We start from the raw sequence: 16,477 nt of genomic DNA, 5'->3' as shown, positions 1-16,477 counted from the left end.
CCCAACTCCCCCAATCCAGTCCTAGGCAACCACTCACCTACTTTCTGTTTCTACAGGTTTGCCTATGCTGGAAATTTCATATAAATTGAATCATACAATATGTGATCTTTTTCAACTAAGCATAATGTTTTCAAGGTTCCAGTGCAGCTATACCATTTTATGTTGCCATCAGCAGTATATGAGTGGTCAGCACCTAACAGTGCCTGGCACATAGTGGGTGCTCAAAAAATGTTGATTGAATGCATAAATGACAAAATTGAGGACACAATCTACATTCTTTTTTATTTTTGTCTGCGTTGGGTCTTCGTTGCTGCATGCAGGCTTTCTCTAGTTGTGGCGAGCAGGGGCTACTTTTTGTTACAGTGCATGGGCTTCTCATTGCGGTGGCTTCTCTTGTTGCAGAGCACGGGCTCTAGGCATGTGAGCTTCACTAGTTGTGGCACATGGGCTCAGTAGTTGCGGCTCGTGGGCTCTAGAGCGCAGACTCAGTAGTTGTGGCACACGGGCTTAGTTGCTCCGTGGCATGTGGGATCTTCCCGGACCAGGGATGGAACCCGTGTCCCCTGCATTGGCAGGCGGACTCTCAACCACTGTGCCACCAGGGAAGTCCTACATTCTTTGGTATGCCAACCAAGGGCTTTCATGATCAGGCCCCTACCTGTCTTTCCAGCATCACCTTTTGCTACTCCATGGCATATAGCCTTATAAACCTCTGTGCCGTCTCCCATCCTGTTCCTGCTGCCTGAGGTATGCTTCTCTTCATTCTGCTTAGTGCGCTGAGCTTCTGTTCACCTCTAATGCTACCTCTTCCGTGACACCTTAGGCAAAAATAAGCACTTTCTCTTGTTGTCCCTTCCACATTTTCTTAATAATTTATTTCTGTTTTTATATCCCCTACTAGTTCTGTGAGCTCCTTAAGGGTAGGCACTAGGTTACGCTCATCTCTGTATTCTCAACACTTACCCAGAATTTGGTGCAGATTTGATGTTTAATAACTGCTTGTTTCAGTGAACGAGCAGAGGAAATAGCAAGAGCAAAGCCCTAGAGGCCAAAATACACTGGCAGGTTTGAGAAACAGTGAGTTTCCTAACTAGACTGCAAGCTGACATTTGTGAGATGGACTATAGTGGAGGGCCTAGAATCATCTGGTGAGGAGTTTATCCTGTATTTGGTGGACCACTGGGGACTGCTGAAAGGGAATGGCATGACAGGGCTTGAGAAAAATTCATCCAGCAGTGGTGTGTAGAATGAACTGGAAATGGGGAGATAATTTAGGAGGCTTTAGGCCAGGTAAGAAGAGTGAAGGTAAAAACCAAGGTAGAATGTAAGGAAGGGCAGAGATGTAAGAGATAATATTAAAGAATCTCTAGGGTTTGGAATGTGACTGAATATGATGAGTGAGGATGTACCAGGTTCCAGGCAGAATGGTCAGGGTGAGGAAGCACAGTCTTGCCTTACACTTGCTTCTCTGTGTCTTCATGAAGTTAGACACTTTCTAAATATCTATAGAGAAGGAAAAAATGTGTAGAAACACTTACTATGTATTATATTATAGTTGCTACTTTCAAGAAAAAGAAAAATAATGCAGCAAATAAAATGGTGATGTACAACCATAGTTGATCAATTGGGTACAGTCGCACCGTTTTCTGAATATATATTAAAAACAAACAGGCTCTTCCAGAAGTGGTAACTGTTTATTCAGTTCAACTATATACTGGACCAAAGCCCTGAAGTAGGTCCTGTGTATAAAGATGAATCGGTCACAGAACTACCCCAGGAGTACCAGTCCAGTTGGAGAGATGAGCTACACAGGAGAGGTATGAATAGATTGTTATGGGAGAGCAGACCTGCTGTTGATAATTCAGAGATGGCTTTATATGGAGGAAGTGTGATTTGCTGAGTCTTGCAGGACAGGTAGTCTACTGACATGCATAGATAAGCAAGAAGGGCATTTCAGGCAAAGGGAATGGTGAGACCACAGATCTGGAGCGTGGAAAGAGCAGGGCATGAATAAATGGAGAGCAGCAGGCTGTTTGGTTTGGATGGAACATAGGCCATGTGAGTGGGAGGAGGGGGAGATAAGGTTGAGGCCCAATCATGGATTAAGATGATTTAGATTTTATTTAGTAGGTTGGATGCTTTTCAGGTAGTCACATCACCAGAGCTGTGCTTTAGGAAAATTAACTAGACAGCACCATGTGGAGGAGAGGGGAAGGGACTGACGCTGTGGGGATGGTGAGAAGGCTTCTATGATAGGCCAAGCAAGAGGTACTGAACGTTGAAGGCTTGAACAATGGATGTGGCCATAGGAATGAAGGGGAGGGGACAGGTGCTCCAGATACTAGAGAGCTAGACTCTACAGCCTCGTCTCCCGAGGGAATGCATGGGGCAATGAAGAGGAAGTATCAGAGCCTTAAGACTAAAAAGTAATACAAATAGAAATTGGGAATACTGGAGGAGAAACAGTTTTAGGAGAAAATATGATGTGTTCTATCTCAGATATATTGAGTTTCTTGCTACACAGCTGGCTGGAGAGTACTTAAGGAAATTAGAAATACAGGACAGAACCTCAGAAAATGGTCAGGTCAAGGGATATAGATATTTGAAATAGTCAAGGCATCTGCAGGTATTTGATTAATGTTCACTTTTGGCTCACGTTTTGGGATTCTGCCTGGCCTGGCATATTTCTTCTGCAGGTTTAGTCTTCTTGCTCTGTGATGGTTGAATAGTAGTAATACCCAGAGAGGCTGTGGGTTCCAAGCTTCTTCCTAATGGGGGAAATGGATTTTCATCTTTGACTGGCATCAGGAAATTACCCTTTTAGTCAGTAAACAAACAGGATGAAGCTCTGTTACTACAGTGCACCAGAGAATGACAGTTGGGCAGAACAGAGGCAGCTGGCTAGAGAACACAGAGCTCTCAGATTGGAGAGAGCAGAAAGCTTGGGGGAGGGGAGAGAATAGGGAGGTGGGGGGAGGGGGAAAAGGAGAGAAAGAGAAGAGGAGGGAGGGAGTATTAAATGTCTCTATCCACTGTTTTCTCCCCTTCACTGCCTCTATAATTTTATTCCCCTATACCCTTAACAGTTCTGGACCCAATTACAACAAGCAATTCTCTGTAACACCAGCTAGATGTCCCACAATTCAACTCAGTTCTGACACTAACTACCAGGAGACAGCATCAGATTCCACAGGTCAAGGGTTCAGTCCTACAAGACTACCCTCTTCACCCCTCACTTCAGACACCAGTTGCAAGCCCAGATTATCATCTCTGCTTCTGACGGACTGGCTATAGATTGGAGGATCCAACAACCCCATCCTTGGGTTCGATTCATTTGCTAGAGTGGCTAACAGAACTCAGAGAAACATTTTACTTATCTGATTGCTAGTTTATTAAAAAAGCATACAACTCAGGAGCAGCCAGATGGAAGAGATGCTTAGGGCAAGTTATGGGGAAAGGGTGCAGAGCTTCCATGCCCTCTCCAAGTACACCACTTTCCCTGAATCTCCATACGTTCATCTGGAAGCTCTCTGAACCCTGTTCTTTTTGGTTTTGATGAGGCTTCATTACTTAGGCATAATTGATTTAAATCATTAGCCATTAGTGATTAAACTCAATCTCCAGCCCCTCTCCTCTCCCTGGAGGTGGGACTGAAAGTTCTAACCAGTTCGGCCCAATGTGGGACTCTACTGGCAATCTTTGCTCCAGGACCCTCATCAGCCTAGCTGAGACTTTCTCAGGGCTGAACTGTAGTTAAAGTTTCTTCCTTTTAATTCCTTCTTTCTTCTCTCTCTTCTTTTAGAGGTGTCAGACATGTATTGGCACCTATTCCTACACTTTCCCCCTTTATTCTCTATAAGTTGTTTCCTTCAGTGAGTCCCTTGCCTGTCTAGTTCTGTCTTGGCATCTGAACCGACACACAGGGATATTGACAGGACCTGCCTTATGGGGCTGTTGTGAGAATTCAATAAGTTAATATAACAGGGCCTGATACACAGCAAGTGCTATGCAAGCATTAGCTGCTTTTGTTTTTATTTTATTATGCTTTAGATCTCAAGTTATATTTTACTCTCACTAGGAAACTTCTCAGATCTCCCTGGACTGGCTTGGAAGCCTCTCCTGTATGCTCCAACAGCATCCTGCCCTTACTTCTATTGTGGTTGGCCCTCTATATCTACGAGTTTTGCACCTGCAGATTCAACCATCCACAGATCAAAAATATTAGAAAAAAAATTTCCAGAAAGTTCCAAAAGGCAAAACTTGAATTTGCTGCATGCCAGCAACTATTTACATAGCATTTACATTGTTTTTATAACTAATTATCGATACATAGCATTTACATTGTGTTTACAACTATTCCATAGCACTTAGATTGAATTAAGTATTATAAGTAATCTAGAGATGATTTAAAGTGTACGGCTAAAACACCATTGTAAAGCAATTATACCCCAATAAAGATGTTAAAAAAGAAAAAAAGTGTACGGGAGGATGTTCATAGGTTATATGCAAATACTATGCCATTTTACATACGGGATGTAAACATGTTCAGATTCTGGTATCTGTGAAGGGTCCTGTAACCAGTCCTCTGTGGCTACCAAGGGACGACTGTATATTGCATTGTTTTCTTGTCAGTCTTTACACTTAGACTGTGAATTCAATGAATAATGGAACCTTGTTTTGTTCACTTGTGTGTATCAGTGCCTAACATCATGTCTGACTCATAGTAGATGTTGAATTGATGTTTGTTGAATGAAAATGATGGTTCAGTGGAGGCTTAACAGATGAGTATTATTTGTCAAGTGGATGAGAGCTGGGAAAGAAGGAATTGTAGAGAGAGGTGTATGCTGAGGCATGAAAAGCCTGTACTGTGTGGAGTACTGCAGGGTGCTTGTTATGACTAAAGAGTAGGGTGCAAAAGAGGTGTGGTAAAAGAGAAAGCTAAGAAGGAAATCAAGGGCCAGAGCACTGGGAGGACCTTAAAGCCAAGCTAAGGTAGGCATTGTGTAGGCCTTATGATGTCCTAGTGGGCCCACACCCATCTTTGACCTCTGCCTATGACTTTATGAGTCATATGTTAGTTCAGCCAACAACTATAGATTGCCCCAAATGGTGGATGTTTCTCTAGAACTACGTATAGAAAGGTAGGCATCTCTGAACACTCATTTCAATAATGCATCTGATTGGTCTATATTTACAAACTGCTTTGGCTGCAATGTCTCACCCAAACTGCTGGGTCTCTTAACTAATCTCTTTGCCTTCATCACACCCCTTCCTGTTTAATCCATCCTCCACTCCCACTGTGAGACAGATCTTGCTAAAGCTAAATCTGGACATTAGTCTTCAGTTTAATACCTTCTAATGGCACACCCTTGTTGCCTATAAGATAACCTCCAGATTTCTTAGTGTGACCCACAGGACCCTTCCTAGTCTGGCCCTTCACTACCTCATCTTCCATTTCTTCCTTCGTGTGCTCTCTGCATCATCTGAACTTCTCACAGGTATCAGGAAGTTTTATGCTGCTCACCACTCCATTCATGTACACACTATTACTGCCTGGAATGTCCTTTTATCCTTGTCCACTTTTTTTTTTTTTAGAATTTTATTTATTTTTTTATACAGCAGGTTCTTATTAGTTATCCATTTCATACATATTAGTGTATATATGTCAGTCCCAATCCCCCAATTCATCACACACACCCCCACCCCCGCCACCCGCCTTGTCCACTTTTTGAACTCAACTATTTTGTTGGAAGTAGTTCCAAAATCACTGCCTCTGTGAATTCGTTTCTAACTTTGCAGGCAGTGGGTCACCCTCCTTTATAGTCTCATTAGACTGTATATACTTCCGTTTGGCACCTACCACATTGCAGTGCATTTGTTTGGTTACTTCCCTGACTCCCCCCTCTAGACTGTGGCTAGAGGGTAGGACCAAGTATTAGTTAATACAGAGTCCCAGCACTTAGTGCAATGCCTGGCACATAGTCAATACTCAGTAAATACTAGTGAAAGAAAAAAGGAAGGAATAAAATGAAAGCTCTTTTTCTTTTCTTTTTTTAAAAAATTATTTATTTTTGGCTGCGTTGGGTCTTCGTTTCTGTGCGCGGGCTTTCTCTAGTTGCGGCAAGAGAGGGCTACTCTTGATTGCAGTGCGCAGGCTTCTCATTGCAGCGGCTTCTCTTGTTGCGGAGCACGGGATCTAGGCGCTCGGGCTTCAGTAGTTGTGGCACGCAGGCTCAGTAGTTGTGGCACACGGGCTTAGTTGCTCTGCAGCATGTGGGATCTTCCTGGACCAGGGCTTGAACCCGTGTCCCTGCATTGGCAGGCGGATTCTTAGCCACTGCGCCACCAGGGAAGTCCCTCTTCTTTTTCTTTCGAAGGAGGTCCCCTCACCATGTGGCTGTACCTGGCGGTCCTTATGGGCCTGTACTACCTCCTGCGCTGGTACCGGGAGAGGCAGGTGGTGAGCCACCTCCAGGACAAGTTTGTCTTCATCACGGGCTGTGACTCGGGCTTTGGGAACCTGCTGGCCAGGCAGCTGCACCTGCGAGGCTTGAGGGTTCTGGCTGCGTGTCTGACGGAGCAGGGGGCCGAGCAGCTGAGGAACCAGACATCAGACAGGTTGGAGACGGTGATCCTGGACGTCACCAAGACTGAGAGCATCGCTGCGGCCACTGAGTGGGTGAAGGAGCGTGTGGGGAACAGAGGTATGGAGAAGTATTTTTTCTTTCATTTACTTAGGAATGAAGATGTTAAAGTTTTATGTGTATATATATATTATATATATATAATCTCAAAAGCAGGGCTTGAAAAGCTGGCTTTGTCATTTGAAGGACAGTTGTGACCTTCTGCAGTGTTTCATTTCCTTAACAATGTAACATTGAAAAATGAACCCAGTAGATTTGAGGCTGTTATCTCACCTTTCAAGTGGAGTGTTTACAACCGCAATTCTTTATGTCTGAAGAATTTTCAAGGTGTTCTTAAGAATCTGATTCTTCTACTATCTAAAACATAGACATCTGATTCTTCTACTATCTAAAATATAGACATCCCTGGAAGTCAGCCTTTGGTCTTTTATTTTATTTTATTTTATTTTTGCGGTACGCGGGCCTCTCACTGCTGTGGGCTCTCGCGTTGTGGAGCACAGGCTCCGGACGCGCAGGCTCAGCGGCCAGGGCTCACGGGCCCAGCCACTCCGCGGCACGTGGGATCCTCCCGGTCCGGGGCACGAACCCGCGTCGCCTGCATCGGCAGGTGGATCCTCAACCACTCCGCCACCAGGGAAGCCCTATTTTACTTTTTGTAATTAATAGACTGTATTTCTTAGAGCAGTTATAGGTTTATAGAAAAGTTGAAAAGTACAGAGTTCCCATATACAACCCCCCTCTTACAGTTTCTCCTGTTATTAATATCTTGCATTGGTGTAGTACATTTATTACATTGATAAACTAATATTGATACATTATCATTAACTAAAGTCCATAGTTTACATTAGGATCCACTTTGTGTTGTACGGTTCTATGGGTTTTGCCAAGTGTAAACTATCCTGTATCCACCGTTATAGTACAATATAATGTAGAATAATTTCAGTGCCCTAAAAATCCTCTGTGCTCCACCTATTCATCTCCTCTGCTCTCCCCACCTCCCCCCAAACCTTGGCAACTACACAGCTTTTTACTGTTTCCATAGTTTTGCCTTTTCCCAAATGTCATGTAGTTGGAATCATATTGTATGAAGTCTTTTAGACTGGCTTCTTCCATTTAACAATATGCATTTAATGTCCCTCCATGTTTTTCTGTGGCTTGATAGCTCATTTCATTTTATCACTGAATAATATTCCATTGTAGGTACCACAGTTTGCTTATCCATTCACTTACTGAAGGACATCTTGGTTGGTTTTAATTTTTGGCAATTATGGGTAAATCCTCTTTTCTAAGTTTCACTTTCTCTGGATATTATCCAAATCCTCTTTGATCCCCTTCTTTTTCCTCCACTTGTTTTATGATTCAATAGATCCTGATAATTGGACCCCCTGAATATATATTCATCCTAGGAGTTGCAAACTAGTAATAAAATTGTTTTGTTTGGATTGAGGAATGTTTTTTTTTTTTAATTTACTTTAAATTAGAAAGTTGACTTTAAAATATTCCTCCTACCTGAGGATGTTCTTGACTCTAGAGTCAGGTGTTACGGGTAGTTACAGCCTCTGTGCTGCGCACAGTGGTTTATTTCTACTGTATTGTTATTATTATTTTTATTGTTTTCCCATCTGTTAGAGAGTGTGCTCCTTGAGGACATGGACCTCTCTTACCCATTATTGTATTTCCAGTTTCCGACATATTGTCTGGTACATGTTAAGGGCTCAACAAATGTTGAATGGACCTTAGTTACCCATAGTTTAACCTATTACCTTTTTGTCCTTGATTTCTAAATTATTTCTTCCCTGAATTCCCAACTACTTGCTGGCTTTCTCATCTGGAAATTCTGCTGGAACCTCAAACTCACCACATCTAAAGGAGGAAGGACTCTTATTATCTCATCTCCACCAAATCTTCTTTTCTTTTGGTCCTTGGGGCCGATTCTTCCCTCCTCCCCCCAACACCAGAGCTCAAGATAGGCAGTTTTACTTTCAGTCCTTTGAAAGTCCTTTCTATCTCTATCACTAAAGTGATAGTGTAGCCATTTAGGATTCCAGTTTAATGCAGAAAGTGTCTTTTATTAGACTCCCTATCTTAGGTGGGCCCTGGACTTCATGTCTTCTTATTGTATATGTTTTTTGATGCTATAAATACTAAAGTTCAAATTCACACTGGTTGGCAAATTCCCTCGAATCAAAAGCTAGCGTCTGGGTTCTGTTTATCCTCTCTGGATTTGTGCCTTCTCTTAGTTTTTGGCCTGAACTTCCTTTACCTTCTTAGTGATAGATGTGTTTAAGAAGATTGAAAAAATATGTTTTGTCTAGCATTTTTAGTTGTCTTCAGCAGGAAGATCGATCAAGGTAGAAGTCTGTCGTTTTTGTGTGAAACTGAACTCCTGCTTTGATTTTTATTGTTTCAGGGCTCTGGGGCCTGGTCAACAACGCAGGCATTTTTCACCCGCATGGCTACACTGAGTGGCTGAAGATTGAGGCCTGTATGGATACCCTCAAAGTGAACCTCATTGGTTTGATAGAGGTGACCTTGAGCATGCTTCCCTTGGTAAGGAGAGCACAGGGGAGGATTGTCAATGTCTCCAGCATTCTGGGAAGAATTGCTTTCTTTGGAGGAGTCTACTCTTGCACCAAGTATGGAGTGCAAGCCTTTTCAGATATTCTGAGGTAACTCTCAAGTTAAAACAAAAGCAACTACTGAGCACTTAAATATGTCTTAGACACCATGCTAGTCACTTTCACCTACATTATCTTTTTTCTTAATTTTTAAAATTAAAAACAATTTTATTTTTGGCTGCGTTGGGTCTTCGTTGCTGCGCGCAGGCTTTCTCTAGTTGCGGCGAGTGGGGGCTACTCTTCGTTGCGGTGTGCGGGCTTCTCATTGCTAGGGCTTCTCTTGCTGCGGAGCACAGGCTCTAGGCACGCAGGCCTCAGTAGTTGTGGCACGTGGGCTCAGTAGTTGTGGCTTGCAGGCTCTAGAGCGCAGGCTCAATAGTTGTTGCGCACGGGCTTAGTTGCTCTGTGGCATGTGGTATTTTCCCGGACCAGGGCTCGAACCCGTGTCCCCTGCATTGGCAGGCAGATTCTTAACCACTGTGCCACCAGGGAAGTCCCAGCAGGTGGATTCTTAACCACTGCGCCACCAGGGAAGCCCTCATCTGCATTATCTTATTTCATCACTTCCAAAATCTGATGTGTAGGTATTATCACTAGTCTGTTTTATACAGGAAACTGAGGCTCAGATTTTGGTATCTTTCTCAAAGTTCAGCTGCAACGACCATGATTTGGCAGACCTGTGTTTTGACCCCAAGTCTGTCTACTGTCAGCACATCACATTTTAACTCTCAAGGTTTATCCTTAAGAAAATTTCATTTCTGGAGAGAGGATGACTGTCTTCTTTCCTCCTTGAAGTAAACCTGTCCTCGTTTCTTCACAGTGACTCTTTCTGGTGCTCATCTGCTTCTAACTAACTTTTTCCATCCTTTTACTCTGTATAACTTTTCTTTATCTAATAGCTTCTTTTCTTTCTTATAGCTTCAGTTTGCCACAATCCCTAATTGCCCTGCCTCTACCTCCTGGTTTTTTAAAATACATCATTTCAGCTTCATGTCCCTCTATCAGCTGCTCCTTCTTATTATAGTCCCCCTTATATTTTAATTTCTGAGACAGAGATTCCTACTGGCTGAGTTCATTTTTTGTGTGCCGGGTGACACCGCATCATGTGATATTTTTTGCACTTATTATGTGTCAGGCACTGTTGTGAGTACTTTCCATCTAATAAATCATTTAATTTTCATGGCAACCCAATGAGAAAGGAATTATTTTATCTTTACTGTATTGACTATATCTAGGGAAACTGAGGCACAGAGGTTCAGTAATTTGCCAAGGCCATATAGGTAATAACAGGCAGAGTCACTGTCTAGCCCTGAGAGGGGCTCCCCTCCCATCAAGTACCATTCCTGGTCCAGTCAGCTACAGACATGAGGGTGCAGTCACATGGTACAAAATAGTGCTGCACAGACTCTCCCTTAGCAGGGGCTGACTCTAGGGCAGTTTCACTTGGAAATGAGCTATAAATATTATAGGCACCATGTATTAGCTTCCTATGGCTGCTGTAATAAATTACCACAAGTAATTTATGGTATATGGTGTCCTACAACAACACATATTTATTCCCTCAGAGTTCTGGAGTCTAGAAGTCTGAAATCAGTATCACTGGGCTAAAATCAGTTGTTGACAGGGCCACGTTCCTTCCGGAGGCTCTAGGAGAGAATTCATTACTTGCCTCTTCCAGCTTCTGGTGGCTGCCAGCATTCCTTGGCTTGTGGCCACATCACTCCAATCTCTGCTTTCATGATCATGCTGCCTTCTCTTCCTCTGTTGGTCTTCAAATCTACCTCTGCCTCTTTTATAAGGGTAGTTGTGATTGCATTTAGGATGCACCCAGATAATCTGGCACAGTTTTCCTATCTCAAGATCCTTAACTGAATCAAACTTGCAAAATCTTTGCCACATAAGGTAATATTTACAGGTTCCGGGGATTAGGACCTGATATCTTTGGGGGCCATTATTTAGCCTACCACATGCCATGACTGGTATATATCTAATACATTGTGCCTATATTATCTGCTCAGGAAGGGAATAGGGAAATAACCGTGGACACTACATGAGTTGTTACTATGTGGCAGGCACCTTGTCTGGCTTTCTGCCTACCCAACATCCTGTCTATTTCCACAGGGCTGCTGCCTTCTGATTTACTACCACTCATGACTCTTGGACTCCTTGACTCATTCCCAGACCAAGAACAAAGATATGCCCTTCCAACCTTAAATCACTAATTCCTTTAGAAAATTCCAGTTTGCCTTAATTGTGCTAAGGATTAAACAGGAAAAGGAAGTTTTGTCCCACATTTGGACTGGAGTTTTAGAGGGGCTGGAGATGTTGTGGCGTGTTGGGAATCTGTGAGAAAGCTGCAAGGGGAGGTGCAATGTAGAGGGCTGAAGCACCCCTGGCTTGCGTAGCCCCTCCTTCTTCCCCAGCACGCACAGGCACCTGGAGAATCATTTTCTGAAGCTCTGACTTGGAAAGTTTTAGGTTTGGGTTTGATAAGGGAGGCTTTTCCTTTAGAGCAGTGGTTCTTAACTTTTAGCATGCCTCAGAGCCACCTGAAGGGCTTGTTCAAACAGATTATTGGTTCTCACCCCCAGAGTTTCTGACTGTAAGTTTGGACTGGGGCTCAATAATCTGCATTTCCAACCAGCTCCCAGACGCTGATGCTGTTGATCTGGGGTCTACACTTTGAGAACCACTCATGGCTTTAGAGACTCATGATGCTTTATGTTTTACATTCTTATGGACCATGGTTCCAAACATTTCTCCTTGACATCAGCTTGGGCTTCATCTTCTCGAACGAGGCTGCTTGAACCTCTAGATCAGGGAGCACCCCTCATCACTGTCCCTGGAGTACTGAGAGAATACCTCTCACATGGTGCGCCATGTCATCTTACTTTACTTGGTGAAGGCGGCACTTAGCACAGTGCCTGGCACATACACAGCTCCTGATAAGTATTTTTGGAACTGTTTTTTGAACTAACCCGAATATTCTGGAATGACCAATGGCCTGTTATTTTAATGCCCACATCATATTCCACTAATGGTCTCTTGCTGTCTTTGAACACACTGTAATTTTGCACAGCCCCCTACGCTCTGTGTACAGTTTCTGCTGCCTGGTATTCCATTCCACCTCTTTCCTCACTGGGAAATTTCCTCTTTATCCTTCGAAGCTCAACTGAAACATTTTCTCCTCACTGAAGCCTTCTCTGACTCCCTCAGAAAATCTATATCCTCCTCTCTACTTATGTAGCCCCTTGAATACCTCTCCTTTAAATTCTTTTGAATTGTATTGCAATTATTTGCTTACTTGTCAGACTCACCCACTGTGAGCTTTTTGGGGTGGTGAACAGAGTCTTAATTTACTGAGGTTGTGCATGTAAAACACTTAGCACAGTAGATTCCATAAAAATGCTAATTTTCTTTATTATTCTTTGTCGTTTTCATATTTCCAGTGTATAGCACATGGTAGAAACTTAATGACTCTGTTAAATGAGTGGGTGTGGGATTGAATGGTTATGGTGGTTTGTATAATCATGTCCCAATTGTGGCATCTAGGGATGTTTAAAATTTTATTTTTTTCCTTTCCATTTCTTTATTCTTTAAAATATTCAGTAAAGGTGTTTTTATAACTATTTTTTGTTTTGTTTTGTTTTTTCCCTGAGAACGTTGAAATTGTGGTATCTTTCAATCAGAGGAGTTAACTTGAGGATTTCTTTTTCCTAGGCGTGAGCTTCAACATTTCGGGGTGAAAATCAGCATAATTGAACCCGGCTACTTCCGAACAGGAATGTCAGATTTGCAGAAGTCCTCAGAGGCAGCGAAACAAGTCTGGAAAGAAGTCCCTGTGCATATTAAGGAGTCCTATGGACAGAAGTTTTTTGATACCTGTGAGCTTTTCTTTTGACGGTATAATGGATAACCTTGCATGAGAAGGACAAAGAGGGTTGGTGGAGAATGATTGGTAGATCTGAGAAAAAAGCTCCTTAAACAAAGCCTTCCCAGGACAAGAGGGGTTCAGGGAGGTCCCAGTGCCTTCATGGTTGGCTTGGTGATGGCTGTTGTGGCTGAGGAAGAGGCCATATAGGCAGCCTAGGGCCAGGGCCTGCCCTGCCTTGTCACCTGTGAGCCTGGCCACCTGCGCACCAGGGAGATATTACATGGTTAGAGGCATGGAGCCTCTGGGTCTTGGGAGGGGGTGCCCTCCACAGTTTGTCAGGACTGGTGTGGGGGCCTGCTTAACTAAAGTTCAGCCTTCAATATTATCTACCCTTTGGGTAACAGCCAAGCCACAAACTCCATGTTTTATTGTGAGGGGAGGGAGGGTATATATAGGTGGGGAGAGGTAAGTGAGTTAGGACCGGATTTGCAGGGCCCTATTGGCCATTCGCAGAGGCTAGACCTCATGTGCAGGCCCTGGGAGCCTGGTAGGAGTGAGATGGTTTAATTTCGTGTAAGAATGCCATTCTGATAATCTGGAGGAGGAGGCAGTTTTGGGGGAACAGGGAAGGCAGTCCTCTAAGTAGAATTAAGTCATGCGCACTATGTGGGTCTGCACCTTCCTGGGGGGAAGGGATGCTTTTTCTTCACACAGAGCAGTCAGCAGCTTGCCAAGGGCAAAGGGAGCAGCTCTCTTTTCCCTTTCACAAAAAGGCCCCGTGGTGGGTAGCAGTAGTCCTGTGCTTGGCTTTGGGTGATATTGCGGTACAGAGAAAAGAAGGGGGATGTGCAGACAGAAGAGTCCCGACCTACAACCCTGTCTTCTAGGTGCATCAGGCGTAAGAGGGTCACCATCAACAAAGGGGAGAGAAATTGGAACAAGGAAAAGCTAGCTGACAGCAAACTTCCTCAGCCTCTCAGAACTCAAGCTAGAGAACTACAGTTCCTAACATGTCAGGGGCACAGCCATTGTTCTAAGCTCTTCTCCACCTAAAGTTTTAAACTATTAGGGAATTCGTTTCCCCTTGCGAGTACATGTAGTTTGGCAATAGAAATCAAAGGAAAATAGAATTTACTAAGAAGTGACAATATGTAAAATGAGAGATATATGTATTTCATGATTTAAGGAGTTGAAATTGTTCATATACTTGTCCATGGATCAGAATAATCTAGATCAGTGCTGTCCAACAGATATATGAGAGCCACATATGTAATCTTAAATTTTCTAGTAGCTACTTTCTAAAAAAGGAAAAGAAACAGGTTAAACAAATTTTAATAATACATTTTATTTAAGACCGATATATCCAAAATACTATCATTTCAACATTTATTATCAATATAAAAGCTATTAATAAGATATTTTATATTCTTTTTCCTATTAGTCTTTGAAAATGGGTGTGTATTTTACACTTATAGCACATCTCAACTTGCATGCTAAATTTTCCTAGGAGGTACTTCTTCTGTATTTGGATTAATACAATTTATGGTTACCAGCAGCATTATTCATAAGAGCCCCAGAGTGGAAACAGTTCAGATGTCCATCGACTGTTGAATGGGTAAACAAAATGTGGTATAGCCCTACAATGGAATATTACTTGGCAATTAAAAGAAATGAAGTACTGATCCATGCTATGACAGGATGAACCTTGAGAACATTTTGCCCCTGAAAGAAGCCAGTCACAAAAGACCACAATGTATGATTCTATTTACATGAAGTGTCCAGAAAAGGCAAGCCATAGAGACAGAAAGTAGATTGGTTGTTGCCTAGGGCTGGGTGGGTTGGCAGGAAATGGGAGTGATTGCTAATGGGTATGGGGTTTCTTTTTGGGATGATGAAAATGTCCTAAACTTAGATTGTGGTGATGGTTGCACAACTCTGGATATACTAAAAGTCATTGATTTGTATACTTTAAATGGATGGTTTTTATGAATGTGAATTATCTCAATAAAGATGTTAAAAAATTTCCAGTTGAAAAAGTAGATTCACATACCTATATTGTTCCAGACATACTTAAAAGTTTTCCAATAACAGAATTGAGTTTTAAAAGTAAAATCAATTAAATTAAAAAATTCAGTTTTCAGGGAATTCCCTGGCAGTCCAGTGGTTAGGCCTTGGCGCTTTCACTGCTGGGGCCCGGCTTCAGTCGCTGGTCGAAGAACTAAGATACCGCAAGCTGTGCTGCGCAGCAACACCTCCCACCCCCCCAAAATTCAGTTTTCAGTCATGCTAGCTGTATTTTAAGTGCTCATTAGCTGCATGTGGCTAGTGGCTGTTATATTGCGAAGCACAGGTCTGATTGGCCTAATCCTTGTGGCAATTAAATGTAATTAGACTTCTGTGACTGCATGCAACAGGATCTTAAAAATATAAGCAATAAGATTGCTGACCACCATTTTTCTTTTTGTATACAGATCACGATCTCCTGAAACAAGGGATGTTGAGTTGTAGCACAAACCTGAACCTGGTTACTGACTGTATGGAACATGCCCTGACATCTGTTCATCCCCGCACTCGATACTCAGCTGGCTGGGATGCTAAATTTTTCTTCATCCCTCTATCTTATTTACCTACATCACTGGCAGACTACATATTGACTAGATCTTGGCCCAAACCAGCCCAGGCAGTCTAAAGAAAACGGGTTGGTGGCTCTTGAAATGAAGAAGACAAAAATCTGAAATTGATTGTTAGTGTCCCAATAATTTTTATGTATCATCTATACTTTTTGTAACAATAAACTTTCTTGCCTAAACTCATTTATCTGGCACCATCAGAGAACCAATAGGTTTTTATTCCAGATATCCAAAGCTTACACCTTTAGGTGATAAATCTTTACCATTTTAACCATTTTTTGATGATAGTATTTCCAAAAGGCATCAATCTTCCTTGCCCTATTAAACAGAGTAGACCAGAAACAATTTAGCTTGTTTTGATGTTATTTTTTAATGTAAATGAATAGCTGTTCTGTGCTGTGCTAAACTATTGCTCAAGGACTATTGAGAAATGTGGATCTGTTCATCCTTAACTTGAAATGGGTCTATACTTTGGTACTTTTAGTAAATGTTTAATTTTGTTTTCTCCTCCCTATTTGCCAGCTGTTTTGGGATATATTTCTTCCTTATTTAAAAAGAAATGATTTTTAATTTTTTTTTTTTTTTTTTTTTGCGGTACGCGGGCCTCTCACTGTTGTGGCCTCTCCCATTGCGGAGCACAGGCTCCGGACGCGCAGGCCCAGTGGCCATGGCTCACAGGCCCAGCCGCTCTGCGGCATGCGGGATCCTTCC

At 42.6% G+C, this 16,477-nt stretch overlaps 1 protein-coding gene across 2 annotated transcripts in view; it reads left to right on the top strand.

Moving 5' to 3' along the window:
* The window catches only part of LOC132528783 (17-beta-hydroxysteroid dehydrogenase type 6), a 32,873-nt gene extending 16,928 nt beyond the window's left edge, over positions 1-15,945 (top strand). For both annotated transcript variants that reach the window (XM_060164859.1, XM_060164860.1), the window contains exons 2-5: positions 6,378-6,704; positions 9,055-9,313; positions 12,983-13,146; positions 15,608-15,945. In XM_060164859.1, coding sequence (XP_060020842.1) covers positions 6,392-6,704; positions 9,055-9,313; positions 12,983-13,146; positions 15,608-15,825 — 954 coding nt within the window. In that variant the 5' untranslated portion in view covers positions 6,378-6,391 and the 3' untranslated portion in view covers positions 15,826-15,945. The remainder of the gene's footprint in view (positions 1-6,377; positions 6,705-9,054; positions 9,314-12,982; positions 13,147-15,607) is intronic.
* The last annotated feature ends 532 nt before the right edge of the window (positions 15,946-16,477 follow it).

The sequence above is a fragment of the Lagenorhynchus albirostris genome, chromosome 11 (genome assembly GCF_949774975.1).
Source record: "Lagenorhynchus albirostris chromosome 11, mLagAlb1.1, whole genome shotgun sequence".
Classification (NCBI taxonomy): domain Eukaryota; kingdom Metazoa; phylum Chordata; class Mammalia; order Artiodactyla; family Delphinidae; genus Lagenorhynchus; species Lagenorhynchus albirostris.
The sequence above is the reverse complement of the archived record's forward strand: the minus strand, read 5'-3'. Positions and strand labels throughout refer to the sequence as shown.